Source organism: Prinia subflava, chromosome Z, assembly GCF_021018805.1.
Source record: "Prinia subflava isolate CZ2003 ecotype Zambia chromosome Z, Cam_Psub_1.2, whole genome shotgun sequence".
Classification (NCBI taxonomy): Eukaryota; Metazoa; Chordata; class Aves; order Passeriformes; family Cisticolidae; genus Prinia; species Prinia subflava.
The window spans coordinates 6,672,900-6,700,845 of record NC_086283.1 but is presented as its reverse complement, the minus strand read 5'-3'; the positions used below and the strand labels follow the sequence as shown (position 1 = coordinate 6,700,845).

The 27,946-nt window shown below is 39.2% G+C and overlaps 1 protein-coding gene across 1 annotated transcript in view; it reads left to right on the top strand.

Moving 5' to 3' along the window:
• The first annotated feature begins 1,207 nt into the window (after positions 1 to 1,207).
• EGF (epidermal growth factor) overlaps positions 1,208 to 27,946 on the top strand; it is a 57,929-nt gene continuing 31,190 nt past the window's right edge. Inside the window, exons 1-9 of the mRNA XM_063423084.1 lie at positions 1,208 to 2,042; positions 11,665 to 11,796; positions 15,206 to 15,405; positions 16,369 to 16,550; positions 17,911 to 18,141; positions 19,712 to 19,914; positions 24,039 to 24,164; positions 25,205 to 25,327; positions 27,524 to 27,646. Of these exons, the coding sequence (XP_063279154.1) occupies positions 1,916 to 2,042; positions 11,665 to 11,796; positions 15,206 to 15,405; positions 16,369 to 16,550; positions 17,911 to 18,141; positions 19,712 to 19,914; positions 24,039 to 24,164; positions 25,205 to 25,327; positions 27,524 to 27,646 (1,447 nt within the window). The 5' untranslated portion in view covers positions 1,208 to 1,915. The remainder of the gene's footprint in view (positions 2,043 to 11,664; positions 11,797 to 15,205; positions 15,406 to 16,368; positions 16,551 to 17,910; positions 18,142 to 19,711; positions 19,915 to 24,038; positions 24,165 to 25,204; positions 25,328 to 27,523; positions 27,647 to 27,946) is intronic.

Below are 27,946 nucleotides of genomic sequence, written 5' to 3'. Positions count from 1 at the left end.
GGCATTATACTGTGCTTACACATTGTTTGCCCTTTTGTATTCCCAGGGACTATTTGGAGAAGCAAATGCTCTTTGGCATGGGTCTGGCCCTGCATAATTTACATTACTGTTATTGTATTTTATAGCATAGCATGTGGGATAAAGACTCGGTTCTGAACAGAGTATATGGAAATGTGGCTGCCATTTGTCAGGCTGGATTTAATCAGTTGCAGTGGCTGTAGCAGTGAAGATTGAGAGACCAGAATGTGCCTGCACACAGACAAAAACACCAAGAAACAGTTACTTTTAATGGACAAGTGGCCCAATTTATAATCAGGTTATGGTCCTATTTTCTGACAGCACAATCTGGACTCTCATCGATTCAGACAAATATGGGGAGGGGAGAGGGAGAATTCTGAGAGACAGAACTTGCACAGTTGTAAGTCCCTTCTGATGCTGCTGCTGTATCCAGCTGTTGTGTTGGTATTCATTACAGCATAGTACTCCTGAAATAAAATTTAAATGAATCAAAGTAAAGAAAAAAGTAACAGAACCAGGTTGCCTCATAGTAGTTGGCTCAACAAAGCCTGGCACAGTCAATAATTTAAACACATGCTTAAATCTCAGCGCTTTCAAAATTCAGTAAATTTGAGAAGCATAAACTTATGCTTCTGCTGTAGAGCTTTGCTGGCCTAGGCTGATATACTGGGGAAAAGGAGATTTTTTTCAATACTGAAGAACTGTGAACACCTAGAATTTGTCTAGTTTTTTTACCTCAGTGGAGCAGGTGTAAAAGAGCTTTTATTCTGACAGCAGCCTTGTGCAGCACCAGTGTACATATAAATGACTGCAACATCTGTGGGTGATGCAGGCTCAGAACATGTTACCCCAGTCTCTGACAACAGGTACTCTTCTGGAAATGCATGAGGGCCAAATTCAGACCTTCAGAGAGAGACGGTTTCAATTCAGAATTACAAATGCATACCCTGGATCTGGATTTGACCTTAAATTGATTTGGATTTCCAGTTAAAAATATATCAGAGAAACCAGAGGGATTTTTTCCCCTGATTTTTGCATGAAATATTTTGATGACAAAATTTATTTCTGGTGGTAAAACACATGATGATACTAAGAGGAATGTAACTAATCATTAGTGAACAGGAATTGAATAATTTTCCCTACAATCTCTGTGGAAAAAAACTTATCTGGCAAGCTGCAGGTACTTCTCAAGCAGGAGGCATTGCATTTCTGAAGAGCCTGTATTTATTATGGGTGGCTGGATATCTGCATGCTGGCTCAGTTCCCTGTAGTAAGGAACTGACCACATTACTATTTGCAAACACAGGGTTCACTCAAGTGGTACTAAAAAGAGAAGAGGTGGGGCAAGCAGAGCTTTAAAAAGAAAAGAGGAGTCCGTCCAAGTCTGAATGTAAAAAACAGCAGCGTTTCAGAGAAGGATGGTACCTTGGGATTTTGCTCCCTGCACTCCACTGAGAGCTGTGCTGAAGAGTTTTCTGAATTCTCTGCTTTTAAGATTTAAACAGCAGCTTTGTTGCAAGGAATTTTGAAGCGATTCTTGCGAGCATGGCTTTTAAGCTGTGTTAAATTTGTGGCAAGAGTGTCAGGCATTTCATACTTGGCTTCCAAAAGAGAGAGAAAAAAAAAAAAAAGAAACGAAAGAGAGAGAGAAAAAAGCCCTGATGTGTGGGGAAGAAATCTCCCAGGAATTTCTTCAAGGTTGTAGTCAGACACAGTAAAGTCTAAAGTGACAAGAAAAGCAAGGCAAAGATAAAACTTGAAATTTTGATAAGATGTCTGAGTCAAAAGTGGCAGATTGCAGAAAACTTTTGGGATTACACATGCTCATCTTGTCCTGGATATGAATGAATACAAGCTAGTTTTTTTCTAGTGACAGCTCAGAAAATCCCTCAAGATTATGTTTCTCTTCCTTGTTGCTTTTTTGCCAGTGGTTTTTAAAATTGGTTTTGTCAGCCTCTCAGCTCTGCAGCACTGGAACTGTCCTAATGGATACAGACTAAAGCCTGAAAACTCTGCTTGTGTAGGTAAGTTACTGGACATTCCTAGATTAAAAAAACTGCATTTGTATTTTCTTAATTTAACTTTATAATTTTTGAATAGTTTTTTTACAGATTGCTTTTGTGTTGTATTGGCAGAACTGAAAAATCACCTTCTCAATATCTGTTGCATTTCAAAATGAATAGAACTCCTTTTTTTCCTTCAAAAATCAGCACATCTGTTGGTTTAACTACCAGAAAACAGAATAAGTTTTCATACAATCATGAAGAGATATGAACAGTTCTTCAGTTACCAAAACTCCTTGCCACAGCTTTAATGTCTCCACAGTTTCAGTAAACGGACATGCATGTATTCATGCTTCAACATATGTAAAGTTTGAGTACAGGTGTATATTTTTATTTCTGGATACATATAAATAGTGTTTTAATGATCATGTTTTATTATATATTTAGACGTGAGCTAGATAACTTTAAAAGCTATTTTTTCTATGCTTATTGTTACATGTAGTGTTATTACATGTTATTACATGTGTATGCTCATACTAATGATGCATCTCATACAATACATGAATAGCAGGTGTGCTTAATACTGTAATAATGAGTCTGGGAGAAATGTGCAGCACTAATATTACTGTAATCATCTCCAGTGATTTGGAGCATCTAAAATGCAGGTTCCAATTCTTTACAAAGTGTAAGACAAAGAATGACACAACCCTTCTCCCTCCCCTGCCACCATGAGGTCCGATTTTTCAAGAAATGCAGAGCCAATGAAGTTGTGAGCTTTGCAGTTAGGAGATGAGGAAATGCTCTGAAAGGGTGCAAGAAACTCCTTATACTTAGAGTTAATGCTTTTGCCTTACATTCCTTGGCCTTCAGAGGCCTGACTCAGTTCTTGTCATGATTCTAGTGATGTAATAACAGGTGCTTCCTCTGTGCTTTCTGCCAAGAAATACCATCTCGTAAGCGGAAAATAGAAGCCTGCATGTTAAATGCTGTCATATTGAGGGGGGAAGAGCTGGGCATTTGTTGTGTACAAATTGTAGACCTGACTGAAGGTTTATCTAAGAGCCAAACAGTGTTCCTACCCTGATGCTTAATTTCAAATGTCAAGCACACTTCTGAAATTAATCTCCATATTACCATCTCTTATTATGTTCACTTCACACTGAAGTGCACAGCCAGGACTCCCTTTAGGCAAACTTAAACCAGAGGGTGTCCCTGTAGGGATCATCTTCCCTCTCTGCTCTTGGTGGCCATTTGGTCCTTGGGACCAGCCAGGACCTGGTTCTCTGTAAGTTCAGGCTAAACTACATGCAGTGCACGTGCACATCCTTGGTTGCTCTTTACATAGCCTTTCCTATAGATCCATACCATTTGCTAGCATGTATTTAGCTTCCATGAGCTGATTAGGATGTTCATTATTTATGGCAGTACTGCATTATTGGGTTGCCCAGTTAAGAGCTTGTGTATAATGGGAGAATCCTACTGAGATGAAGGGAATTGCTTGGCTATTGTTTAATGAGTCAAAACACCACTCCAAATATTAAAATGCAAGAGGCTGCAAAGGTTCTTTTTTTTTCCAGTGAATGTATTTTGCATATTGATGCATGTTGCTCTTCCATTAATGAAGACATAAGCTGCCCTCCATTAAGTCCTTCCTGTTGAAAATGAGCTGCTGTGTGAATGGAGGACTCTAGATAAAGCACTGAAACAGATTGGCCAGTAGCTCAACACACTGTCCAAAAAATAGCAGCAGAGGGAACCTGCATAAGGGCTGGAATTACTGTGACATACTCTGAGCAATTCCATATGACATAGAGTAAGTAAAAAGTGAGATGCATTATGGTAATTTTTCAGTTACAGACCACTGAATTACAGGGGATTAAGCAAAGGTGAAATTTTGACATGACAGGTAAGACTGAAGGATGCTTTGGTGTGAGGGATTTCCCTTTCTCTTTCCTCTGTGTACTGGATACACAACGGGCGCTCTGACCAGAAGACCGGACGCGTGATATTCTAGTTCAGTGATTATGTGGGACAGAGGCTGCAGTGGAAGCAAGTGGCAGGAAGCTGGAAGCAGGCTTTGAAGGTAATACTGGAGATAAAAGTGGTGAGTGGGAGACGTGATTCATACCACTGAACTGTGAACAATGACAGCAAGCTGAATCGTGGCTTGGCGACAATTCCTGGTGAGCTGTAATAGATACACAAAATGTTCTTCATCCTCTGAGGCTGTGGTGGCAACCTGCCAGCCATAAGGACTCCCCTGAATTGGGAAGGTGTCTGCTCTTTGTCAGTGAACTGTTACTAGTGATGCTTGCCAGAATGTGCGTAGGCTTTCCACACTGTGGCTTCAGATGAAGGTCTAGGTCGTCTTCTTCTTACATTGCTGAATAGCTCACTCCTTAATTAGTTCCTTTTATTTCTATGGATATTCAAAGATCAAAGACCTCTCATCCTGTGGAAGTATAATGAAATCTAACCCTAAATGTCTCACATAATTTTATATAGTTATTTTAAGAGAGATTATTTGAATCCTGGCTTGGATTCAAATAATCCTGGCTTGGACAAGAGAGAAGGGGCTTTTCTAAGGGGCTGTTAGTCCCAAAACAGCAAGGCTTATAGAAAAGAAAGTATGGGAGAAGAGAACACAAGGTCAGAGCAAAACTAGTCTGATGAATGAATGTATTAATACATTGACAAGTAGAATTGGAAGCACTTCTGCAATTTTTGACATGCCATCTTGAATTAATAGCTTATTTTAAGGTGCTGTGAAGACTATGAATCAGCCACCTTTGATAACTCACCTTTTGTAGACCCAGTGGAAACAGAGGAACTTCTACCAATGAAGAAAAATAGTCTAGCCTACATTGGAGCTATTATCCTACAAAGAAAAAACCTGTGCGTAGTTGGTCCCAGGAGAGCTTTGATTGCTAACATAGTTGACAGTGTAGGTGTACCAGAGGATGGGCCTATGCCGGCTGGAATCAGTTGCCTGTGCTCCCCCTGAAACATCAGGTTAACAACAGTATTTTTTATATAAAAGCATAGATGCTTTCCCTATTCAAGACTGAAAAAGTTTTCCATGTGTTTGTCTGAAGAAGATCCTAGTGCAGCCTCTTGCATTATCAATTTCAGAGTTGGTATTAATGGCTGTCAGTCTTAGGCTTACCCAGAAAAATGATTATTGTCTGGATACTGCAAAATGGAGGTGTACTCTGGTTTCAGGGCTGACTTTAAATACAGTGTATGTTTGAAAAATGAAAAAAGATACTAACTTTGAAGATACCCAACAGTACTGGAAAAAAAATCTTGGAAGATGGCAAAACAAAACCCATATTATTGAAGTTTTGCATAATCATAGGTTCTTAAACTTGGCACACCTCTACCAAATTCTGACATTAACAGTTCAGCCCTTGTCAATTCTACAGGGCTAACATGCTGCACATTCCTACAGAGCTACAGCCTGCAATTGAAGGTGACAACTGCAGCTATCTAGGTCATCGCTTTTGGCCAGATGCTTCCTTCTGTGTGTCAAGCTTTACTATTTTCTTTCTACTCTCTCCTATCACAGAGATGAGGTAGGACTACTTTATTACTCTTTATTTTGCATCTTTAAGTTCCCCTGATTATCTATATCCTGTCTTCACTTTTCTCCATACAGCTTTCTGAAGACATGCGCTTAAAACTACTTGTCTGTATTCTGAGAAAAATGAAACGCCAAAACCTTTTAAACTCTCCTTTCTTTCTTTGCAAGCGTCTCATAAGGAGCAGTAAGAGCCAACGAAATGGCCAACTGTTCTCTACCCCTGTCATGATAGGGATAAACCTGATAAGATGCTTCTGCTTCCCTCTGTATTTCAGAAGAGCTGCAGTTGAGGTGTGTTTTTCATTGTTTTCAGTAGCTGTTTTCCAGCTAGCTCACTTCTTGTTGTACTGATGTGGGGAAAGGAGCTTGTAAATAGTTTTACCAAATAGTAGTCAGGAATTCTTGAGCATGGGTCTGAACCACAGACCAATTCACAAGAAGATTCAGATTCAGCTGGATCCAGCTGAATGTGGAGAAATAGTATCTTCAGCTGTAAAAACTTGGAGCAAAATAGGAAGGAGGCAAATATGTTATAAGAAAAGACAGAAAAGGCATCACCCATCAGATGATGGCTAATATTAAAGAGGGCTAAGGGGCAGATTCCTGAGCCAGTGACTAATATTGAAAAACTCATTGTTCTGCACAGTGTAAAAAAAGCAGTTTAATTAATTTTGTATTCTTTTTTTAAAAAACTGACTACTTTTTAGTATCTGATTTGAAATCTGATTTTCAAGGGAGCTGGATGACAGTATTTGATGGTGTCTCATGGCCTCCATCTTTGAAAGGCAAGCCAGTGATAATATGTTGGAAGCTGCATGATTTTAACATGCAGAGAAAGCAGAGGTCTATTTTGTAGCTACTAAATTTACACATAGGCTTTATTTCACATAGAATTTATTTCAAAGGTAGATTTTTTTATTCCATTCTAGTGAGCAAACACTTGACAACAGAGTCCAGAAAGGAAAAAAAAATACTGTAGCTCCTGGGGATCTTTCTGCCTTTTCTTTACAAGATGTACACAACTGCTTCTAAATTGTGTTTTAATTCTAAATTTGATTCTATTTTACATTTGTAAGTCATATGTTCTCACTGTCATATCTGTCACGTTGTCATCTCTGGGCTGAAAGACACCAGGTGTTGTAACACCCTAATTGTATTCATACTGTATTTCTTACCATTGCACATAGCCTCTGCCCTCTCAAAAATTGTGAGTGATCAGGTTGTATTTTAAGCCTCATTAAAAATTTGAGATAGAAGATATTGAACAGTGCATCATCTATTTCATTGTGACCTGCTGATAGTTGGAGAGCCTTTTTCCATTTTTAGCTATCTTCTGTTCTTTGAGCTGGATGCTTTAAACAAAACAGATAAAAGCAATGAGCTGCTTTCTTTGTCGCCCAGATGAAATTTCACATTCAGCCTTGTTGAAAAGATTATGCTGGTGGTTGGATACAGTGGGTTGAATTAATCACGAGTCCAACTCAACAGGAACTAGACTTGCATGAGGTTATTTGAGTGTATGTATCTGCACGTATACTTTATGTATATAGTGTATGTATTTGGGGCCATAATGAAATTCAAGTTCTGGCTCACTGTGGTTTCTCTGTGTCCCTGCCAGGCATACTAATGCTTCAACCTTCTGCAACCAGAGCCTTTCTCAGGACTCTCAATAAAGTAGTATATTTGTATGCAAAGTCTTTGAGAGCTGCCAACATCGTGATGACATGATTCATCGTTTTTTACTGATTCTCAAGGCATTTTTTGCATAAAGAAGTCTTTGAGAACTAAGCAGAACCTCATTCTTCCTTTCAAAGCTGGCTGTCAGGGCACTGCAGACAGCTTTTGTGTTCACTAAGCCGATTTCTTTCACAGGGTAAAGTTCCCACTGGGGGATGTGGTTGCCAGGACACGTAAAACAGCTTCAACAGGATGCAACTCCACGCTTTCCTTTGGCACTAAAAGTGCAGATGAAAGCACTGCAAGTTACACCTGATGGATAGTCTTGTGATTGGGTTCTCCTAAACCTTAAAAACCAGCCTTTTTTTGTTTGTTTTCTTTTGGGGTTGGTGGGTCAATCGGTTGATTGGTTGGTCCGGTTTGGGTTTTTTGGTTGGATTTTTTTTTCTACTTTTAACAAAGAAGAGAGGGTGTTAACATAGGATCCTCTTCCATTGTTAACTCCATAAAAATTAAACATTCATGGTGCTGTGGCCTGTTTCACAGTGGCCCATGTGTCTTGGCTCTTCCTGCTTACCACTGGAAGGGCACTGTCCAGTGTCTGAGCTGCCTGTGGGCACTGTGCTCTTGCTCTTTTCTTGGGCACTTCTCCTTCCATGACAGCCATCCTTCAGCTGGAGCCATGGCTTGCTTTTCAGTACATGTGGGATTTGCTTTACCATGTGAGTTTTGGTGGTGATGAAAATGGACAGGCTGATAACCCTGAAATCTTCTCCCCTGTGGCCTGATCAATCAGAGTTCTCGTTCTTGGAGAGCTGGTTTTGTACACTCATATAAAGCTGGAAAATCCCCCCCAGAAATAAAGGGTCATTCTTCTTTTACCTTGGTCTGTTGCTCAATAACCTGTGTTTGGTAAAGCATGTCTTCCCACTCTGACCTTGACTTTAGAATATTCACTGCCTTCAGGGTTTTCCCTGGTGACAAGTTCACTAAGTGATTCACCCTTTCTGTTGAAATGTGAATTTAATGTCTGAATTTTAATTCCCTGCCTTTAGTTCTCAGCTATCAGTGCTTGTTAAATTGCTCCTGAGATTATGCTGTCTTTTAGAAAGTCTGCTACATTTTCTTTGTGAAAGTATTAATTTGTGGTGCTTAATCCTTCTTCCAGGCTTGTTTCTGATAATCTAAGCATTCTGAGCTCTTGAATTGTCTCATAGAAAGGCACTTTTCTTTGCCTTCAAATCAGGCTTTCTGTCCTTGTTGTGTACATTTTATTATTTTTCATTATCTTCTAACAACCTTCATCTGAGAAATACAAGCAGCATGCCAATATGGTCTGACCACTGCCATGTAGACAGTCATTAATTTCTCCTATGTTCGTTTGTGTCATGATTTGAATTTTCTTGCCCAGTAATGTGCTAAGCAATCAGGTTCTGTCCAGTACGAACACAAATCCTTTTCAGAGAAAGCAGTCTTTCAGATCCAATCTGTAGACCAGGTCTATCTTTTAATTCTTATTTAATGTGCTCTTTACTGTGATTGAGTAGCTCAGCAGTGCTTCACATTGTTCAATCAAACAACCTCTCTATTTAGGAATCCTGTATCTATACAGTTGCTTTTTTCACCCATGCTTATGATTTCCGCAGAAAAATAACTTCAGGTTCATTTAGCAAGATACTACTGTGATTGGCAGACATAAACTACATGTCTTGGTTTGGAAAGACAGGTATCTGTCAGGGAAAACTGGAATTTCCCTTGAAATGGAGAATGTAACCCCCCCCCCCCCCTCCAAATAATTACAATTTTACAATTAGGAGCTTTCAGGCAAAAATATGGGAATAGGAGTAACAGTTCTTTATTAGGACTATTAAAAATGCAAATGCAGTAATACAAAAAAAAAACCAAGCAAGCAAACAAACAAAAGTCCTAGAAAACCCTGACAGACTCAGAGACATGACCTGACACCCTGTTGTCAGGGTGTTGGAAACAGTCCAGATAAGTCCTCCTGGAGTGACAGGTGTGGTTCTATGGGAGTGGAGATGATCCTGAAGTGGCGGTGAGATGAGTCCAGTCTTCCTCTGAGAATCCAGTGGAAAAGAGGATGCTCTGCTGTTCTGAATCTCAGGTTTTATCCAGGTAGGAATGCTTGGCTCCTCCCGCTGGGTGAAGCATCTCACAATGGAATGATTTAATTTTATCCGTCATGTGGTGAGCCTTAATGGCTCATTAACAGCTGATATCCCCTTGGAGGGAGGATGGGTCATGGAAGAGATAAGGAACATTGCTCCCCTGGTTTTTAACAGCTGGCCCATTAACAGAAGGCATCCACCCCCTCCCCCCTGGAGTTACAAGAGAAAAAGGAAAACAAACATCTCCCCAGCTGGTTTCAACAGGTGAAATAGAATACACATTTTTTGGTTACGTAACCCAAGACACTACATTATCAACACATTCTCACACCTGCTGTGGTGCTGGTGGCTGGATCAGGTCAGTGGTCCTGCTTAGTCAGTCAGTTACTTGATTTAAAAACCAGTGCATGAGGGGGATAGTGGCAAATAATGTTCATGTCTAACACCCACAGCAGCTGGACAAGGAGCTGAGGTCATGAAAGCCCTCCCTTTTGGGCTATCAAAAAGCCCTTCAGCTTCTGTGACATCCAGGCAGTGTTTGCCAGGAGTTTTAGTGGTGACCTGAAGCCCATGATGTCTGTAGCCCATTAACAGGCTTCTAAGCCCATCAAACCCTCCTAGAAGGGATTTGGAAGACTTTCTCTTTTAATGCCGTGGAGAACGGAATGTACAATCCTAGTACATGTGGGAAAATATGCTCCTGAAAGCTGATTGTTTGAAGAAAATTGTGGGTTAGAATTAGAGTACTTCACGTAATTATGTTGCTGAAAATGCTTCTGCTTTAGCTTCATAATCTGTTAAACAGAAATCAGAGCACATGCTCTGATTACATTTCATATGTTGTCAAATCAGTTCATCTGCTATTTGGAACACGAACTAGTGGGAAAACTTTGTAAACAATACTGAGGCTTTCCCTAGTCAGTACAGACATGTTAGGTGGGTGAAAAGCATTCTTTCTGAAAAACATTTGATACTTGGGCAGAAGAAGGGGTTTACTCTACCCCTTTGAACACTTCTTCCTACATATAGTTTCTTAAAGAAGTTAAGGAGACTGGTTTGCAGAACCATGGGATATCAGAGGTCTGGCTGCTTAGGTTTCCCTAAGTTACTGAGAAAGTTACTTTCAAAGTCTTTTGTGAGTTGGTTAAATAGCTGTTGCTTGTAGTCAAGGTGTCCTTCTTTAACTAAGGGAATTCTCACATAACACACACAAACCTAGTTTTTGTTGTGAATCCACTTCCTTTAGTGACTTATTCAAATGTACCTCCTTAATACACGTGTTGATTCTTTTATTCCTGCATGTGGCAAATCACATCATAAAATACAGAACAAAAGCCACTGAGATCAACTAGAACTTAAAAGAAAAAAGCTATTCCTTAGAGCAACCATCACAAAGTAGTCGAAGAAGGAAAGTGTACAAGAGAAATACCACCATATGGTACTATCAGATGTCAAGTACCTTGGGAAGTTACTATCAGATCTGTTTGTTTTCAGCAGGAACCAAAATTTATCTCAATTTTGTGGGATGATTATCCACGGTAAGGCAAATTTCTTTTTCCCTTAGTATAAACTACATTCCTCAGTGGTAATATTTTTTTAAAATAGAGTCCTTTGTTCAGGACTTAATTACTTAATAGTCACTTCCTCAAGCCCTGATAAAACACCATGAATACATCAAATGCCTTTCAGTTTCTAAATGGTTCTAGCCTAACCTACCAGTTAAAAGCCCAGTTTCTAACTAATTTGCTCAGTGCCTTGGTTTGGGCTTGTTTCTGTCAGAATACAGTGGCTTCAAGAGAGCTCAGTGTTGAACTCAGTGCTCTGACAGTCTGTTTTCTGCTTTGCTGTTTTGCAAAGTCTGTTAATTTGTTGGCAAAATTATTACTGTTGAAAAAGGGATAAAGATAGAAGGAAGCAGCTGCGAGCAGCATTTGCATAGCAAATAACACAAATCAAGACATGTCTGTTCCTTCTGTTTGAGCAATTAGAGACCAATGCCCATTCATTAGGGAGAAAGGCAATTTCCCTTGACAGTAAAAAAGCCCAAAAATAAAAACCCAACACCCTCCAAAATCACTGTGACTGTGACAATGATAAATCATAACACTGGCCCCACACCCAATAATTCTGAAACCAATGCATGATGGAATACAGCCATCCTAATTTCATTTTTTATGATGTGTATTTTTTCTTCTTGTTATTTGCTGATTTTGCTAGCTGAATATTCCTGATCTTTTTCAAATATGTGTTTCAGATATTGATGAGTGCCTTGAAGGCGATTTGGGAACCTGTGGCCAAACCTGTATCAATATTCCAGGGTCATACATCTGCTCCTGTTTGCCCGGCTACTCCTTGGGTATGGACAAGTGGTCTTGCTATGTGAATGGTAAGGACATTTTCTTTTTTGATAACTGAAAAAGGGCTTTAGAGATTCAGTTAGCTTGCCTTTTCAAAGTGAACCATGCCTGCTGGTCTCTACGGGTCAGTGACTGGGGTTCTCTTGTTTGCTGACAAAAATCTGCCTTTGCTACTGTGTAGGCAAGTGGCAAGGCCAAAAGTGGATGCCACAGAAGGATGATGGTGAGAAACGTAAACTGTGGTAGTGGAAAGATGAAAGAACATAGGGAAACAAAAAACTAAACTTAACAATTACTTCCTGTTTGCCTTTTCTGCCAGTTTAAAACTGTAAGCTCTCTTACCCCATCCTCACTTCCAAGCATACATGGCAGTACACAAGATTCTGCTGCCTTGGCTGCTTTCAGTCTGTTGGCCTTGATGTCTTTCCAGTATGTTTAGGTTCTGGGGGCAGTGCTGTAAAATTAGAAGCAGGAAGCCCTTATTTTTTGTTACATCCCCTGGCAGTTAAGACACGAGTACTACTGTGAGTTATTTCTCTCCCTTCCTCTGACCTGAGCGTAGAAACTGATTTTTAAATGTGGGAGATGCATTAAATTTAAGAGTTTTTATCTCTTCTAAGAGGAAAACATTAGCATTTACAGCCTTTGATTAACCCTCATTTTGTCCTCAACTGATGCTACCAAGGGAAAAAAAAAGAAGAGTTGGATTTTATTGATTGGCTTAACCCTACATTACATCTAGAATATGAGGTGGGAGTGCTCTGAAGTTCATCTCTTACTTCTTCACTTTGACTTCCTGAATGCCTGGCTTTGATTCCTGTCTGGGATACATCATAGCTCCCTTCTGACCCAGGACCTCAGATTTTCTATTTTTTGACCAGTACTTACCTTATCTTGCTAATGCAGAGATGAGATGTGACAAGGCACGTTTCTGACCCAAGGAGTGGGAGATGTACTTGAGTCCCTATATGTACAGATTTTGGGACCATGAACATAACCAAAAGTATTCTGTAGAGCTCCAAAACTGTCACCAACACAATTATTTTAGTCCAGGCCCTAGAATCATCATAATTATCAGTAACACGTAACGCACAACGACTGAAGCTGGATTTTTTGTGGTCCCGCCTAAGCACCCCTGGTTCCTCTGCAAGCTCTCCTGTTCTGAAATGAAAACAAATGTGTTGCGTCCCAGTGATATTTGTGCACAGGTATTTTTCAAAGAACAGTCTGCCTTTCATATTGGAATACTTTAACTTTTTACTTATTACTAATGTTTACAGTAACAGCAGAAAGTGACAGAAATACTGTGATGGGTAAGGAACCCTTAAGTCAGGTCTAAACTCCTCTGTGGGGGATACACCAGGTGAAATACCCTCATGTTTCAAAGATAAGAAGATCTTTGGGGCAGATACAGTTTACCTGGTAATTAAACCCCTGATAAAACTGAGTCCTAAATCTGACTGGGGCCTCTGCAGTAAAAGTTAGATTTGTTCAGCTATTGTTCCATTTAGAGCCCTCATTCACAGCCACCTGGTAGGGAACTCGGAGAGCGGAAAGGACAAAACCAAACTGTATAAACATTCTTGGTCAACTAATTGGCAAAAATGCAGGCAGTAGCTGTCAAATCCCTTAGATAAATCTGCCTGGCTACTCTTCAGTGTTAATTTACCATTTACATGGAGCAAGTCTTCATTGTTTAAATATGAGGTTGCTCAGTTCAAGTAGCAGCAGAAAAAGGGAGTAATTATAATCCTGACAATAGCTGCTGTAATTAGGCGATCGCTTTAAAATTTGAGATACAAAACATTCTGCTAATATAGAAACAGTGTGCTGACCATCTTCCCTGTGAACAAGACAAAATTGCATCTTGGGTGCTCATCAGAACTTTCTTCACTTGGAGAAATCAAAATTTGTCTCATTCCTCTGCACTGAAAGGAGAATTAAATGACCTTGCAACTATGAAGGTGAAGCATCTGTCTAAATTTTGTAGAAGGGCTTTTTGTTGAGTTTAAAGCTCTGAGTTTCATGCTAATTGTAAAGATACTTAGTTAAAAAAGATGTGAACCTTGTCAATAACCAGTTTAATTTTCAAAAATATATGTGTAAGAAAACTGGTGGTAGTGCATCTTTGATGGCATCCATTTCCAATAAATGAAGAGTTACTTCTTCATCATGGAATAATTCAGCAATTGATTACACAGCCTTCAAAGCTGTCATTCTGGTGGATCTATATCAGCAATTGCACTTAAAAGTCAGTTGGTTTGAGGACTACTTATATGCCAGGATCTGTTGTTTCAGGCAACCACATTATAAAATTTCAACATTACTAACACAACGAGATTTATGTTTCGTATGTTTTTTTTAGTAATAACTTAAAGAATAGACTTGATGCCCACAAATATGTATATATATAAACAAACCAAAAAGGTTTCCAAAAAGGAAACAACAAAGCCATGTTTATTTTCAAAATGAAAATTAAAATGTGTTGGTTACATAAGAACTACTTTCCTATACGCACTTGACAGTCAAATGAAAATGAAAACCCTGGTGGTTTGGAAATGTAGTTCAGGTTCCTTGAGCAATCTTAAATGTAGCTGAGGTTCCTTGTGCAGTCTTAAGTGTGCTCTACAGTGATACCCTAAAAATAACAAAGAGGACTTGACAAAACTGGATCAGCCCTAATCACTATGCCATACTGCTTGTACTTCCATACTTATCACCTTGTTTTCAGGTTGCATCAAGGCTATTGGGACCATCCTAGCAGCTCATCACTTTTAGCCTTAATCAGTTTTCTGGAGTATGGGGCATACTTGGAACACCCCTCATTTTAACATATTTAAAGTTATACTCTTACCCTTTGTTCATCACAAATAGAGTTTTTGTCTAGAAGAAGTTGTTGCTTCTGTCAGAATTTTATGTACAGGTCTTTTGTTTTCCTTCAGCCTTCTGCAGCGTAAGAAGCTTCTCCAGTCTCCAGTTTCTTCCTTTGGTCTGTCTTGGGATCTTCAATTTCCCTTTTTGGATAATTAAAGGGAGATTCCAGGCTACCCCTCTTCTTGCTATAGCACAATAGTTTGAAGTGATCTTCAGCTTGGAGGCACATCCACGGCAAACTTCTTCCAACCTCAGTTGACAAGCATGCAGCAGTTGTTCTGACCTCTGACCGGGCTGTAGGATTTGGGATAAGTGGCACCAACCACTGGAGTTTCAGTTTCCTAACTCAGATTTTTGCTGTAATTTTCAGCATTAAATATGAAAGGACCATTACATTTCCACATTATTGGTTCCCTCTGATACACCTAGAAAGTTGTTATTAAGAAATGAGACAGCTAAATCTTGAACTTTCTCTTTATCTAGTATGCCACTAATGAGAAGTTAGTGCAAAAAAATTGCAATGGTTATCAATTAATTGGTTTCATTTTGTTTTGTCCATACCAGACCCAGCACCATTCCTGCTTTTTAGCCATGGAAATGCCATCTTTAGAATTGACACTGAAGGGACAAATCACGAAAGATTGGTTGCTGATACTGGTCCATCAACACTTATGGATTTTCATTATATAGAAGAGAAAGTGTATTGGGTAGACTCTGAAAGGCGACTGCTTCAAAGAATTCACCTAAATGGCACAAAACGAGAGGTAAAGTAAGCAGTTATTTGGAATTCTCCTAGTTAATGGGTGCAAACTCCTCTATGGAGACCACCTGCTCCTCGGGTACAGTTCTGCCTTTGCTGTTCATTGATTAGCACTTTACTTTTCCTGATCCTGAGTCCAGGCTTTTTTACTGGCATTCATATTCAGTACATACAGTGTTTTCTGTGGATCAGGTGAAGGCAAGTTAAAAATGAGGTAGACGAAATTCAGAAAAACTAAGGCTTTGTAGACATTACTGTTTCTATCAATGTTGTAGATTATTCTCTGGCATTACAACTTTTCTTCAAGATTATTGTAACACAAGCTGACACAAATGCTATGAGAAAAATGTGCTTGAATTCCTACTCATTTTTTCTCAAACCTTTTATTGGTGTCTGTGGTTGCATAAATACTTTTAGCACTCTGTTCAGAAAAAAACTGTGCAGTTCATTGCATCTGGGTGATCAAGAAGGGCAGACAGGCTGTTGTGGCTGAACTTTATCACTGTGTGAGTGTTCTTTTGTTGAAGAGAGTTTGCCAGAATCATTTACCTATGTGGAGTTTTCACTCATGTATTTTCACCTATTTTAAAGGATCAGGGTCCAGCAACAGTGTATTAGGAGACTTCCATCTGTAACAGTACAGGCTTGGGTGCTTCATAGTGTGCCAAATGAGAAAGGTTGTGGCTAAATATTAATCCAGTGTACTTCTTGTGCAGAGCAGTTTCTCCTTTTGCAGGGAGTCACTCAGTTCAGCACGGGTATGTGTAAGTACAAAGACCAAATTAAAGTGATGAAAGAAAAAGAAAGAGAAATAGCTACAGGTATGAAAAAAAAAACCAAAACATGAAGCAGGCAAAGGAATGAACTGGAAGGTTTCAGCTGGGTATTCTATTTCCTGTAACGAAAGCCAGGTTTACAGTGGTCATTAGGATTCCTCTTGTCAACTCTTTCTTTTTCTTGTTTACAGAGACTATGTTACATAGACAAAGGCATTTCAGGATTTGCTATTGATTGGATAAACCAGGACATTCTCTGGGCCAACAGACAGAAAGGAACCGTGGAAGCAACAGACATGAATGGGAAGAAACGCCGAGTTCTACTCAGAGCTGTTGGTCGTCCCACAAGGATTACCATTGACGCTGAACAAAGGTAATTTTAAAGGGGTTGGTACTTTCATTGAAATGGATTCCAAATAGGTAAAGCACTGTGACTGTGGTTTCACGGGATCATGGAAATGGGTTAGAAGAGACCATAAAGTTCATCTAGTTCCAGCCCACTCACCAAGGACAGGGACACCTTCCACTAGACCAGGTTGTACAAAGTCCCATCTGACCTCCCTTGAACAAATCCAGGGGTGGGCATCTACAACTTCTTTGGGCAACCTATTCCAGCACCTCACCACTCTCACAGTAAGGAATTTCTTCCTAATGTCCAATCTCAATCTACCCCCTTTCAGCAAGGTTTCTGGGTAGGAAAGCAGTATTGGAGAAGCAAAGGGAATGATGCCTGTAAGTGACTGGGAGTCAGTTGTGCTCCAGACCCAGCACACTTAAAACATAAGTTGGCATGTTTTCTGAAAAAAAAAGTCTAACCTGACAGTTTGCTGCTGTTTCCCTTGTTTCTTTATCAGTCTCTCCCAATATTGGTTCTGGATCCACTGTTGTTGCTTAGCATCACTAGTCGTTTGGCTTTCACAGAGATGCTCCTTTCAGCTTCAAGTGATTTACATTGAGAACCATGCTCACATGAGAGGCCTGGCTCCTCAAAGGTTACCAGTATGAATCATCACAGTGGTCTCTCCATGCTAATTTCCCCTTACACAAAAACCTTTTGCATTAAAGTTGCAAAAAACAACAACAACAACAAAACAAAACTGCAAAAAAACCCATCCCAAAACCCAAAAACCAAACCAAAACAAAAGCTTGAGCAGGACAGAAATTGAAATGCTTCTGTTTTGTTTAGCAAGAGCATGTCTTTGTTGCCACTTCTGATTTGTGTCAAAGCTCCTCAGCAGTGTGCGCAACTATTTTAATACTCAGGCTCATGTGTCCTTTCCTAACACACTTGTACATAAACAAGTCTTCTGATGACAGTAGCATTGCTAATACTCTTTGGAATCTTACCATCTCAGCAGGATTTAGGGCCTGGACATCCCTGCCTTTCCTCAAATTTGCAGGAGCTTCCCATGGATTTGAGAAGTTATTCCAGTTTCCTTACTGACTGCACAGCTGAACAAAGCAGAGAGACAGACAATAGTGCTTTGTGGATAAGCTGAGCTGATTCCTGCTTCAGCTACTTGAGGAAAATTGCTGCTACCTCTAGCAATACTAGTTTCTAATATCTCTGGCAGTATTAGTAGTTCTAGTCCCACACTGAGAAATTTTGTGTACAGGAGCAACTAAATAACTATATGAAGAGTGTGCAGCTGTGATGTGATTTTGAAAATGTAGGGTTGGTTTGTTATAGGATTTTTTGTTGTGTTTTGTAAACATGCCTGTCTTGCCTGCAGGCTGTTATTCTTGTCTTCAGATAGTACAGTTTCCAGCATACACCGAGTGTCCCTCAGTGGAAATGACATGATAAATATTTTAAAAACCACAGACAAAGTAAAGGCCATCTCACTAGATTTGATTGACACAAGGCTCTACTGGATCCAACATGACCTTGGAAAAGAGATTTCCCATATTGGATCATGTGACTATGACGGTGGAGCTCTTCGTTTCCTCAGAAATTCTGTCCGGTGAGTTTTCCTCAGCTTGTCAGAAATGAAATATTCATTTCAGGGATGCAGCTGAGCTCTCTTCCTTATTCTGCCTTTTATTGGGTCAGTTCACAACATGCAGAGTATAAAGTGTACTGTAAATGGCCTGTAACTGTAAATACAACATTATTGACAAGAACATGGAAAAATGTTGCTGTTGTGAGGATAATACTGCCACACAGCACTCTCCATCTTCCAAGCTTTTAGCAAATGATAACTAATTAATCCATAGAAATCCCCTCTGAATGTTTATTAGTGGTCTTTTTTTCTGCAGATAGAGGAGCCGAGAGGAGAGATTAAATGATTTATCCAAGGTCACAGTGGGTGAGCTCAGGTGTCTGAGCTGTGCTCGGGAGACTGAACTCCATCCTCATCTAAGCCTGTTGTCCTCCTTAGCTGCTGGCTGGGCAGGCTCGGCCCTGTGCTCAGGCTCTCCAAGAAACATCAGCAGACCTGGTGAAAACTGTGCTGTGAAAGAGAATTGTCCCACCCCAGTGCCAGTGCTAAGCACAGCTGGGGTGGCTCTTAGACCCATGTGCTTTTGTTCTTCATGCTTGCAGGGGTACAGATGCTCAGTGGTGGTATGGAGTCAGTGAGGGGATCAGGAAAAGGTTGTCACCACAGTGTCTTTCAGTATGGTTGCGTTGCCATGTGTGGAAAAGGGATTTCCAACAGCAAATTGAGAAAAATAGATGGTTTTGTTGGCTGCTGATTTAAATATGTGGTCCACCATTTGTGTATGATGAACACAAAGTTGGATTCTCCCTACATTGCCAGCAGTCACTTTGGATTTTTCCTTATTTTTTTCCCTTTTCCCCTTGTTTGTTGTTCTCTGGGGCATTAATCCTTTAGCCTGGATGATCTGGATTCTCAGTTTTCCACCTGGGTTATGTCTTCCTGGAAAGTAGAAGACAAAAAATACCTCTTTCAGTATTTTCTCTGCTTTTGCTCTTATTTAGTACTTAGCCCTTTTGTGATTAACGCTAGCAGCTATAACTGACCAGTGAATGGAAACTACGTTCCTGAGATAGGAGAAGCAGCAGAAGATGGATTTTAGGAGTGCCCTACTCCTACACCTACTCTGATTTCTTCAGACAGTCAGGATTGTCAGAGCAGGCACTGGATATTGGGAAACAGTGGAACTTATCTGACCTTTAGCAAACCAAGTTTCTGTTTTGGTTGCTGGGTTCACTGGAAGCAGGGTCACACCTAAGCTTTCTCTTCCAGTTAAGTCAGTTCTGACCAATAGATCATTAAACCTGTCAGAAATGCAGATTATCCATTTTGTGTTTATTTCTTGCAAATTTGCAGGACTATGAGTGCTGAATTATTTTGGGAATGTCTCTGAACCTGTTCTGATTCTCTATATAGAAGATACTGTAGTGTATTTATATATATATATATATATATACACACACACACATAAAATACACAACGCAAAGAAAGGTAATTTTCAGTAAACCTGACTGAACTAGGCACTCAGAAAATGTTTGAGTGAGTAAAGATATAGGGATCAGGTAATGTGCCAATTTGCTCTCTTCTGTTGTAGACATCAATTGCTGGGTATGTCACTCTTCGCTGAGCACCTGTACTACTCAGACTTGAGGTCTGGCATGATATGGAGAGCCAACAAATATACTGGAAATATTGTGGTCACAATTAGCCTGAAGCCATCATTTTTCCCACCAGTGGAGATAAAAATAGTACATCCATTTAAGCAGCCAGGTGCAAGGACTGATTCTCAGGATTTGGGTAAGTAAACGTAATGCTGCTATGTGTGGGAATAGTAATGTCATACACTCTGATTCTCCGCAGTAAGAATTTTCTTTGGCAAAATTCCAGCCCTCATCGAAATAAAGGAAAAAGATGTTTTTTTTCTCTTCAGTGGTCCACAGTTCCACTTGGTGTGTGCAGCTCCAGCTGAATGTCAGGATACAAGCATGCTTGTTTCATTAATCTATATACGCATGTAGATAAATGTGACTTTCTCATTCTCTTGCCTCTCTTTACATAAAAATATTTTTATGCTTTCCTGCTAAATGCACAATCCATACAGATTTTTAACCCTCTGTCTACACTATCCTCAGCAAATGTCTGCATCATTCTGGAATTTTTAGTCTAGCATCTAAACAACTCTGATTATTATGGCAGTGAAGGATTTTAAGCATACAGTATGTTCTACAAGTGAATGTCTCAGCTTTGCTGTGAAATTATTCAATTAAAAGTCAGCAGGTCTTAGACAGTCTTGAAGTCTGCTATAACAACTCTAGGACAAGAGACTCCTGTCTCTTTCATTGATATCAGCCCACAGTGTGAGCTGGTCATCTCATTGCCTTTCGCTGAGGATCCAAAAATAAAGGTAATATTGACTGTGAATAGTTCACCTTCCTTGAGGATTCCTACTGAGGCAATAGGAAGTCCATGATGTCTAGGGAAACAATGTCTTGTCCTCTAGTCCCTGGGGAGCAGAGCATTCTTGCTTTAATAGAATAGCTTTTGTCACCAGTTTTGCCTGGCTAAGAACAGCGGGACAAAGAGTATGGAGGCATTTGTGTGTCAAACAACTCCCAAGGGAAGATGGCCATGGATTCTCAGAGGCATAAAGACTTGGGGAGAATCTAGTGCTTCTTTTGGTTCATAGGAGCAAAAATGAAACTGTAAATATATCTTTGAACTATTCCTAAATAGCCACTATAAAATAGGCGTTGTTTTTTCTCATGCCAACCAACAGCTTTATGCAGTACCCTGCAACCTGTGCCCTCTGAAGACTGGTCTGAGTGGGAAAATCAAAACCTTCAAAGGAATTTTCCCCTTCAAATGCTTTGTTTGCAGTGCTAAGACAGGTTGAGATGCAGAAGATAAAATGTTCCTGGAAATCAGGCTTATTCTTGTAAGCACAGGGAGTTTCTATTCAGAGACAATACTTGATCTGTCCTTACTTTGGGGAAAATGTCTGTCCTGGCAAATGGAAGCACACTTTTCTCTACTGACTCGTTTGGTGCTCTCACATAGAGGAACTAGGGCAAGAATGTGCAGCTTAATTTCAGTGACTGTGGGCACTTAGCCATTATTCTCCTCTCAGAAGATTTACTCCACTTCTTCCACCAGATCATTCTGCTTTCTGGCATTTCTCTTTCCATGGAAAAGGGCTTTCCCTGCTCTTATATAACCTACCAATGTTTTCAAATCTATGTATATTTCCAACATGTTTAGTAAACTTTTGTATTATAGTAAGGGTTGTTAGCAGTATGCTTAAAAAAAATTCCAAATAACTTCTTGTAAAAATGTCTGGGAAGTGATGGAGTAGAAAGAAGCTTAACAGGCTGAATCCAGATGAACCTTTTGGACTTTGTGTGCACATTGCTTGGCTTATCCAGTGCAAGAACGGGGATGAAAGGAGGACTAATGAGCCTGGAGTTCAAATGAGATTTATAGCTGATCTTACAACAGAGAAACCTGGAGATAAAAGCATACCTAGACTAATTGTATGCTCTGTACAAGCTAAGAATATGTACATTTCAATGTAGTGTTAGCTGCGAATTATCAAGCCTTCTTTAAAGCAGATAACTAGTGAGTTCCTTCAGATGAAAAGGGAACTTAGGAGAAGTGTGCAACTCATGAGATTTGATTTTTTTACTGGAATTTGTATTACTTACTTTGCTACTTAAATTCCTCACCTCTCCTATTTCCTTTCTCTTCAAATTACTTCCTTGGATTGATCAAGGCCAGTAGAGAGAAGAGCATTAATTCATTTATGAGTTTGTTGTAACCCCACAGAACAACTTTGGTGTGGCACTTTTAATAATGGCTCATAAAGGCTCATAAAGTATCTGAAATACCTTAAAATCTCAAATACTGCCTCTGGAATTCTTTGAATCTTTCTTAACAGATTAATGATATTCAGTACACCTGGATTTTTTGAGAAATTATGTGGTGTTTCCTTCCAGTGTAAGATACTAGCATCAGGCTAATATCTGAATATAGGTATTTCCATGTAGGACAGGTGATGGGAGGGGAAAAAACCCCAAAAACCACAAATAAGTTAGTAATGTGGTTTGTATTGGTGTTCTTCCAGAAAATATTACATAGTAAACTTTATGATTTATAATTTAATCACCATTCTATTTTGGCTTTGAAGCGTGATTTGGTTTTTATATATTGATACGGCTACATAAGGTTCTAATAGTTATTCAGTTAAAATTTATTATCTTCTTGAGATTGTCCAGATGGCAAAACTATAGCTTCTGTTATTCATTCTGTAACTCCCAGGTGTCTTAGGTCTTTTTAGACCACTTATATCCATAATGGTACAACCACAGTGAGAAAAATTAGAAACAATGGTAAACATATGATGCAGCCTTGAATGTGGTCTTGTTTGTGGATTCTGTTTTGTGGTTGCATGCATTTGCACTTTTGTCATTCTAACGAGTTCTTTATTTGAAGATTAGACTCTCCACTGCAGTACGTTCCTGATTCAGTTGCAGTAGAAAAAGATCATGTTCAATACAAAATTAATTCTACAGAACAAGAGACTCACCTTAAAACCACACAAAATTCAGGTCTCTTAAAAGACAACATGCTAAATAATAGATAATATCTACCTAGTCATCCATTGATAATTTTGCATGTAATTATATGACCTGTGCTGGAGAAGACTTACCCAGTTAACCAAATATATGCAAGGTGTGTGCTTGTAGCCGAGCTGCAGTGTCTCTCTGGGAAACTGTATATTATTATTTTTATAGATGTGATCTCTCATTCCATCAAGAGGCCAACATTTTCTCTGTTGTGGCTAGCAGAAGAATAAAATTGGAGCTTAAATATGATGCAATTTTCCATGTCTTGGAATTTACATTGTAAATTGGAAGCAGCAAAAAAAATTGGCCACATATTCATTTCTTTGCCTGTATGAACCTGTGATGTCTTTTACACACAGCCCAGGGCAAGGACACTGTCTTGTGTGGCTGCACACTCACATTCCGTAGCATCAGTTCAAACAAAAATAATCATTTTGGAGACAAAAATAAAATCAAGAGTGCTGCATATCTGTGAAAACACCAGCCCTGAGAGATAGCTGAAGACAGACATGAGGCTCTGCATATCCTACCCATGGAAAAGGATACTGCAGTAGCTTTTCCTGTGAAGCAGGAGAAATAGGTAGGCTCCTGGGGACCTGTTGGGCACATTTTTTCTTCTTCCTTTGGAGAAGGGTTCTGAGTTTGAAATTTGATCTGAACATTTAAAATGCTTGTATTTCTCATAGATCCACACCAATACAAAGATTGTCTAGACTGCGCTAATACCTTCTGCCCAAATGAAACACAAGGTCATTATAATCTTTCCAGTTATCTTTTTTGTTAAATTATATGAGTAATAGTACCCCAGTATAATCTCCAACAAAAATATTAACAACAACAACAGTCTTTGTATGCTGTGTCTTAAAAATCTCTCTTCTCTCTCTTTTTTTGTGTGCTGCTCCCTCTTTGTTGTTCTTATTTCTGAGTGTTTTACAGAGTGATAAATAATATTGTGCAGCACTGAGGGTGTAGGAAACTTGAATTTTCTCTTTCATAGTCACCTTAAGTATGGACCCAAACCAAACCATCCCCTAGTTCAGGTTCTCTCTGGATCTGCTTGTGCTGACAATTTGCACACACTTACTCCTAGTATTGCAAGTACTTTCATTTTTATAGTGATTGGTTATTTGCCTGATTTTACCAACGGAAAAAAATGAAGTTATTTTGTATTAATGAGAAATTCCTCAGCTGGGTTGAGCAAGTAGATATTAGGAAGTAACGACATCTCTTATAATCTCTCTACTGGAAGATTAGTATGATAAGATCTCCATTCTGCTTATATTGTAATTGTTTTTTCAGAAAAAGGAATCTGTGATTTGAACAGAGAAAAGTGCAGACGAAGAATCTGCAGGCCAGACTCAAGGACTCATCGGTGTAAATGTTCTAGTGGCTTTATTTTAAGTCGAAATAAACAGTTTTGTGAAGGTAATACATTAATTTCTCATCAGCTTTATTCCATCACATGAAAAAAACCCTTTTTTTTTTTTAAAAAAAAAAAGGTTATTGGGAGCTGGGATATATTTTGTATCCAATCTTGAGTTTCAAAATTTACTATGAGCCTTTGAAAATTTCAGTGTGCCATTTCAGTTTTGTGTCCTTCCAAGTTCTGAAATAGTTTAAAAAGAGACATGTGAAAGTGTCACAAGTGCTATTCTTGTAAGAAATTTTGGTCTTAGTCTGAGTAGATAAAGGAGTTTCAGATAAGTAGAAATGCTTATGTGTGCTGATTTAATTTTTAAATAAGAATGAAACTGGATGTATCACCAAAGGTGAAGCATTGAATAATCCAGCAACAAGATGTCTGTTGAAGCATTGTTTCAAAAAAGACAGAAATTCTTTACATGTATATAAATATTTTAATCTGGATTTTCAAATTAAAAATCTAAAATTGATATTAATAAAAGATAGCATAATACTTTAAAAAGCATCTCTTTCACTACATGACTGGATTTTATAAAACATAAAGGCATCAAAATTCCTAGATTACAGGATTTACACACTTGCCTGAGCATCAGCATTCCAGTTCTCAGGAAATTCTCAGGTTTGATTTCTGAATTTCAACTTTTAATATACTTGTGTTTTGTAACTTTTACTTAAGTCATGTTGAACCCAAAATTTTAAAATGAATTTTTGTTTTAAGAAGGTGTCTAATGTACATTTTTTGGATGTGCACAGGATTAAACTAGCACTGGAATCTGCATGGACAGACATCTCTTGGAAAATCCTCTAGGCACTTATTCTGGACACATAGAACATAAATATGTTTTGCTAGAAGGTTTTTAACACTGATTTGAATGAAGTCTGCAAATTTGTTTTCTTATAGTTCATCAGGAAAACCACATTTTGGTGAAATGAATGCAAAAAAAAGGATGTGCTTTTTCAGACTGTTACTTTGTTTCATTAATCTATTCCCTAAAATTTTCTGATGGCACTATTCTGACCCAACAAGTTCTTTGTTTTTGCAGACATTAATGAATGTGGCTTCTGGAACCACGGCTGCACTTTAGGCTGTGTGAACATCCCTGGTTCCTACTACTGCACCTGCCCGAGAGGCTTTGTTCTGCTGCCTGATAGGAAAACTTGTCATGGTAAGGAGCTGGAATAGACAAACTCTTGGAGCACCCTATTGGAGAGAGTCCTCATTTAACACTGGAACTGCTGAAAGTTTTGTGTATTGCGTTGGTGCTTCCAATCCCATATTATGTAAGCAGGATCGGCTTAAACTGGTGAACTGATTTCAGGTGTCGTGCTTAAGGAAGCGTAAGTTACACGTGAGAAATTGCATATTCTTCTTCAGAGGAGGAAAAAAACACGAGTCATGTCTCCAGAGAGACCTCTTCTCAGATTAGGCCCGGTGACACATTCCAAGTGGATAAGCAGTTATGTATTTTTAAATGTGGTCTCTGAATTTGGCTCACTCGCTAAGGATCTGCCCAGTCTCTGAAAGAGCAGCTCACAGCATCCTGTATTTTCTTTTCAGATCACGGCTGATAGCGTTGCTAATACGTATGCCATTACTAGAATTAAATGCATATGCTCAGTATACAAAAGAATTAAGCTTTTCTGAAGTAAGTCTAGAACATAAAATGTGAAAAGCTTCCAAGTTTTGAGGTCTTGGGATATTGTCAGTCACTTTTGAAGGGAAACTTATGTGTAGACAAAGGTCTTTCTACTTTGTTTCCATGGAAATAAAGCCCAGGTATAGGGCTCAGGCAGGAGTGCCAGTGCACACCAATGAGTTCGGTGTGGATCATGGCAGGATAAGGATCTAGGGTATATTAAATATCACTGTTGGAGAGTAAATATAACCACAGAATCTAACAGACTCTAACAGTCAGTCTATTTTAGACTCCAAGAGTCCTGGGCAGGGCCAGGAGTTAGACTCGATGATCTCTGTGGATCCCATCCAACTCAGGATATTCCACTGCTTCCTCTTTATGAAGAGGGAGCTAGGAGCAGGATTGTGGAAGTAGGGGTCCAGGGTGTGTGTGACAGCTGCAGAAGGCAGCCAACTGCAGAAGAAGGACTATGAGAGGGCTGCAGCCAGAGGTTATTGGGAGGTAGGATATGATTTTGCATCCAAAACAACATTCAGACACTCTGCAACCCAGTCCTACTTTGGATGACCAGCTTGAACTGTATGCCTGCATTTTGGGTGGCCCAAACTAGATAGAAAATAATGTTTTCCTAGTACAGGCTAGGGATGCAGAATGGACAGTGTGACTCCTCAACTGCTGCAGCACAAGGCAGATGTTCACCAATTATGCAGTTTTAGAGATGAGAAGTCCAAATGCTGGCCAGAGACTTTGATGCTTTGTCCTCCAAGTCCTTTACAAAGCTCTTCATCTAAAGCCACAACCTTTGGTCAGAAAGAAATTTGACTTTTCTGGACCCTATTCTCTGTGTTTAACTGGTTGGCACAGTCCAGTCCAGAATGCAGTTGCCCAGGAGAAGCAATATTTGCTGTAGCCATGCACCATTTAAGCCAATGCGTGCAGCTGATTCATAGAGGCAGCTGTGGAAATATTGCTTTAGTTCCAGTCATATGGCACTAGAATTGGGACAAAGGCATGGAGCACTGCCATGCAGAAGGTGGTAGGAGCACATCTTGTGGAATTGCATTGGAGAAATACTATTTAAAAAATGTTGGCACTGCAATATTTCTAATAACAAGTAAAGGAAAGTTATTGCCAAGTCCTCACATGATTTTGCCCTTATAACTTCTAAAATTGGCACTAAAGAACACAGTTTTGTTTCTGGAAGGTTCATTACCTGTTTTGATTGATCTTAGCTCTTTTACACTTGGAGTAGTAGGAAAGAAGTTCTTCCTCATTTTCTTTGTCTTTTATACTTACTCTTTCAGTCTAGATTCCTTGTTTTTTTTACAACTTGATCTATTTTTGATGAAATGTAAGAAATAAAGTTTTCAAAATTACTTCTGTTTTGATAACACGTTTTCAGAGAATTTTGGAAAATTTAAGGCAGGTAAGGATAATGTCTTCACGACTCAGCAATTTTGGCTTTCTCTTGGGCTGTAATTAGGGGGTATGGAAAAAAATTGGAAAAAAACCTCCCAGAAACACAGCATAACAAACCACAGAAAGACTGCAGAAGTGCTGTATTCTCAACATCACACTTTTATTTGTTTATATATTCCTTTTCCTTACTTTTTTTTTCCTTCTTCTTCTTTTGCTATTTAAGAAGGCGTTAACATCTCTTACTGGGGGCTTAGCAAAAAGTTTTATCATCATTAAAGATTTTTTTTCCTCCTTGAATTCCTGTAGAGCTAATTACCTGTACAAGTAATAACACCGGATGTAGTCACGGCTGCCTTCAAACATCTAAAGGCCCTGTTTGCTTTTGTCCAGAGGGATCTGTACTCAAAGTGGATGGCAAAACATGCACAGGTAAGTGACATTTTTTCTAGCTGAAGTGGCTGCCAGGCTCTGTTTATTCTTGGCATCAAAAGTGAATGAAAGCATTTTACACTCATTTTGAACAGCTGTAAATGATTGTACAAGATAATTGAATATACGGTGCTTTGAGTGCTGACATGAGCAGTATTCATCTTCAGTTTTTAGTAGCAGCAACATCCAATATTTGCTGGCCAAGTTTTTTTGTTGTCAGCAGAGATCAAGACATGTTGGAGATTTTTGTTGTGGGAGACATCTAAAATATATACTTGAAAGGAGATATATGAACAAAAT